Source organism: Pygoscelis adeliae, unplaced genomic scaffold (genome assembly GCF_000699105.1).
Source record: "Pygoscelis adeliae isolate BGI_AS28 unplaced genomic scaffold, ASM69910v1 Scaffold1, whole genome shotgun sequence".
In the NCBI taxonomy this organism is placed as follows: domain Eukaryota; kingdom Metazoa; phylum Chordata; class Aves; order Sphenisciformes; family Spheniscidae; genus Pygoscelis; species Pygoscelis adeliae.
This window is the reverse complement of record NW_008824051.1, coordinates 6,059,539-6,064,135: the sequence shown is the minus strand read 5'-3', so window position 1 is coordinate 6,064,135 and position 4,597 is coordinate 6,059,539. Positions and strand designations below refer to the sequence as shown.

Sequence of the window (4,597 nt, the reverse complement as noted above, 5' to 3'; positions counted from 1 at the left end):
GTCTGGCTCCACGTTTGTCCAGTGTTTTCTTCAGCGCCTTTGGAGAGGCGCCTGTTGTGCCGCCCGGCACGCAGCGGGGCTGCGGGAGTACCCCGTACCCGGCGTCGGCCTTTAGCGTTGTTCAGCGCGTCTCTGTCCCCCGTCACGCTACAGGTTTTGGCTTGTGACCAAGGAAGATGGGCAGATGGTTACAGCTCGCCAGGAGCCACGGCTGGTCCTCATCTCTGTCAGCTGTGAAAATGGGCACTTGACCTTGGATGCCCCAGAAATGGAGAAGCTCAGCTTGCCCATAAAGGTCCCCAGGAAAAATCCCGTGCAGAACTGCAGGTACTGAAGAAGGGGGGTTTTCCCTCCCTTCTCTCTAAATACTGTCTCTCACATGCTTTGCTCTTCAGGACCGTGTGATGGTTTGCATTCTCTTATGCAGAAATTGGAGTGTGAAAGTTGGGTGTCTTTGCTTCTTTTCTGTGGGCGTCTGTCTCCCCATCTGCATAATGGAGAGAGACTTCTGACTAAGGCCTGTAGCGACAGGACAAGGGGCAATGGTTTTAAACTAAAAGAGGGTAGGTTTAGATTAGACATAAGGAAGAAATTTTTTACAATGAGGGTGGTGAGGCACTGGAACAGATTGCCCAGAGAAATTGTGGATGCCCCATCATTGGAAGTGTTCAAGGCCAGGTTGGACGGGGCTCTGAGCAACCTCATCTAGTTGAAGATGTCCCTGCCCACGGCAGGGGGAGTTGGACTAGATAAGCTTTAAAGGTTCCAACCAACCCAAACCATTCTGTGATCCTGTGAAATTCTCTGCTGTGTGTTATACAGGAGGCTAGGCTTGATTGTCGTAACAAAAGGTCTAGTTTTAATCTGCTAAACACTGGTGAAAACAAATCTCAGGAAAAGATGACACAATGTTCAAAAAACATACGTTATACATTTGCCAAATGAACTGTAATCTTCAGTCTTCATAGACTGTCATGTTTACTCATCTGTGTTTACTTCCAGTGTTTTCGTTTTTGCTTGGGTGAGCAACTCCATCTCAGAGCCTCAGTCATGCATATTGGTATTTCTTGGTCACCACTAGTATATGCATCAACATTTTGGATACACACTGGCCATTTGGAATTGGTGAGATGTCGGTGTTTTGATTCCCTCACCCCTGTCTGGGCATTTAACTGAGGTGCCTAAATTAAAAATTAAAAACTTGGTTGCCCGAGGCTCACTCTGCGGTCACAGGGGAAAGACGGGCATCCTCAGAGAGCAAGTAATTCCCTGTAGGTGCTACCTCAAAGGGGTTTCAGGTGAATGGGTTACAAACGTCGTTATTTCGCTGCGTGCCTAGAGTTTTGTTGTATGAGTGCAGGCCTAATTATTTTATCTATGTATTGAGATCCATGCTGGAAAATGGCCAGGGGGAAGCAGAAAACATTTTCTCTCCTAAAATGTCAATTCATATGTAAGACTACTTAGTAACTGTAAGTGGTGTTAGCCCCTACAAAGATACTGATAAGTGTTTTTTCCTTTGGATGGCAGAGAAGGTTAATCTACCAGCTGCTTTCATTAAAACTAAGAGAGCGCTGGAAAGGAACTGCATTCGCTAGCTTTTAGCATAAATTTGTTGCTGTGGAAACCCTTGGTCAGCAGAGCTCAGTATCTCTGTTTATACAAGGCAGGTGCAGGTTACAAATGATAGCATTTCTCGTGTAGAAATAGGACAGTCTTTTAAAAATCTGTCTATAATGTGTATATGTTAGCCAATGACACATACACTACAAAAACATGCAGTTTTAAAGATGTTATTTTTCTAAAACTTGTTGTGCCATTAGAAAAATATTTAAATAGACCAAATACATTTCAGTAATGAAAAATTTTCTTGGATTTCCCAATTTAAAATGTCAGTGATTTGTTCTTCTCTTGATTTTTTTCTTTGTTTGCCTTAAACTGTTGCACTCTCTGGCTTTAAAATTGCTAGATTTGGGAATGCAAATAAGCAAAAGTTAGATGCATGTAAATGGACTTCAAAAATTACCAAGTTGTCTGGTGTTGTAGGTGGTGTCATAGGACGTGAAATTAGCAATACCCATAGTTAAACGTTGCCTTGTACTTCTCAGGAAGAATCCTGAGGTTTTGCATGACTCTGCTGTGCTTCAAACAATTTGCCATTTGTCAGCTCAAGGCTGATTCTTTCTGATCCACTCAGCTGCTCGTAAGAATGAGGTTTGGGAATAGTACTATGTTGAGGCAAATGAAGATTCGGCTTTTGCTCCGAGATTCTTCCCTTCCAGCTTGTGCGTGGGAGTAGCTGTCTTACTGCACGGTACGCCCTGCCAGCAAGGACCTCTGCACAGATTTGTATTTATTCTCCCGCTGGGTGAGCACAGTGCCTTCGGATTGGTGCTGGCTCGTGCCCGGTAGTTTGGAGCTAAGGCAATGCAATAGCGCGTCTGGCTGCAAAAGGCTGTGCAGGTGCTAATCTTTAAAACTGGTAAGTCCAGTTGCAGATTTTACTTGGATATTTAAAAATCCTGTGTTTTGGGGAGCCAAATGTAGGACTGAAGCCATTGCGTAGGCACAGTTTCTATTTGTGCAAATAATATCCTGGAGGGTTTTTACAGCCCTCTGGTTAAGAAGCCTCTGTGTTCTTCATTTCTGCCCTTTGTCCGTATGTGTTGCGATACTTAAATTGCATGATGTATTCCTGTGGATCCCTATACCACCGAGTGCTTAGGGTAGATCTGCTTTGTGGGTAGAAAACAGTAGTGTTGGAAGCTGTAAGACCCTCACCTCTGTACCAGCCAGAAGGCAAACAGGGACTGAGAGAATGGAGGGAAGAGAAAGGCAGTCGAATGCTGTATAGGGCAATGGCATTTAGTCCCAACCTGTGCCACAGAGTTGATACAGGGATCCCAGCAAACAGAGCAGGAATATTGCTGACAGCACCCTGATGATTTCATCTCTCCCCCAGATGAGTAAAGGAGGGCTCCTAGGAGCTGCGCTCAGGCTAGGTGAACTGCCTGGGCATCTCTATGCTTTAAGCTGTCCCATATATGATTGCAAAGGTAGAGGAAACTGCACTGCATTTGGGTCAAAACCGCTACTTTGAAGAGAGTGGTTAAAATAGTCGTGACTGGTATTGAAGTTTATTGGAAGGTTGAGTTCAGGTTTACTTGTTCTTGCCAGGAAAATGTTCCTTGTGTAAACTTGTTTGTATTCTGCTGCCAGTGGCTTTTTATGCCCCATGGACTTTGCTTCCATTATATATCTTTAACCTCTCAGCATATAGAATAGCTCAATATCTTAAGTTTGAGGTTGAGAGTTTCACTCAGCTCCGGCTAAATTTTTACAGCACTAAAATCTGAAGGAAAGCTTCCTTAACAATCAGGGACATTTACATTTAATAACATTTGTAAATGTCAATTACAGAAACTAACCACATCCTTTCAAACTATCGTTCATTTTCAGAAATCAATTACCTTTCAGTTGATTTCTGGGCAAATCTTCTGGTGTTGCAGTCACATGCAAATGCAAGAGTAGACCGTTTTTTTGCTTGAAAGTACGGCAAACAGGTAGGTTTGTTACTGGTCATTGATGTGACAGTTAGCTCTGGGCACCTAAAGGCTATTTCATGGCTCATTCTTTCACCAGCTGGTGTCATCTGGCCATGTCCGTGTTACTTAGCTTCCAAAACAAGATGACCATAAGGAGACTGTGCACTGGGAGTGATCTTTGTGCCAGATTCAGAAATCAACTTCCACCTCATTATAATTCAGGTGGTTTGTTTACTGTGTCTTGCTACTACTTTAAAACAAGTGGTTTGCCTTTGAATAATAAGCATGCTTGAGGCTTCGGCTTTCCAGCTAACTTGCTGATGTGTCTTATGATCCTTCAGGGTGTTTGGACTGGATATCCAAGGCAGGGACTGTGGAGATGAAGTGGCTCAGTGGATCACCACTTTCCTGAATTCAGAGCCATATCGACTGGTGCACTTTGAGCCCTCCATGGTGCCAAGAAAGTCAAAGGACATAATAAACCTTTTCCGAACCACAGATGAGGTAAATGAATGTTCTTTTTCTCAGAAGTACTTTCTTTCAAGCATTTCCTGCCCACCCACCGAAACCTGCCCGTTCCATCATTGGTGACTGAGCCCAGTTTAGCAAGGTGTGTAGTCATGTACTTAAACCACATGAATATTCTGCTTTTCTATGATGAGATGACTGGCTTAAATTTTACTTTAAATCTGTTCTAAACTATTGACCGTTCACAGCTAAAGAGTCCGATACTGATTTTCGAAGAGGAACTGTTACACTGCAGAATAGCATTCCTTTTGTGCCTCAGTGAATAGAAAAAAGGTTTTTAAAGATGTTTTGATGGTGTAGTCTGTGTTTCATAAAAACCTCCGTTCCCTGTCCCTTGCTAGGTCTAGGAGTGTACTGATATGAATTGTGTTACCTCGTATTTTGTTTAAAGGAACAATGCTTAACCCAGGGCTCTATAGTTGCGGGTCTAGGAATTAAAATCCAAAGAAGGTTACAGAGGTTTCATCTCTCTTTCCTTCTGTGGGAAGAGTCTTGAAGGTGTGATATTAGAGAAAGTTAATGCA

The 4,597-nt window shown here is 43.2% G+C and overlaps 1 protein-coding gene across 1 annotated transcript in view; it reads left to right on the top strand.

Annotated features, from left to right (window-relative positions):
* MARC1 (mitochondrial amidoxime reducing component 1) overlaps positions 1 to 4,597 on the top strand; it is an 11,724-nt gene that overhangs the window by 546 nt on the left and 6,581 nt on the right. Inside the window, exons 2-3 of the mRNA XM_009333707.1 lie at positions 154 to 327; positions 3,887 to 4,049. Of these exons, the coding sequence (XP_009331982.1) occupies positions 154 to 327; positions 3,887 to 4,049 (337 nt within the window). The remainder of the gene's footprint in view (positions 1 to 153; positions 328 to 3,886; positions 4,050 to 4,597) is intronic.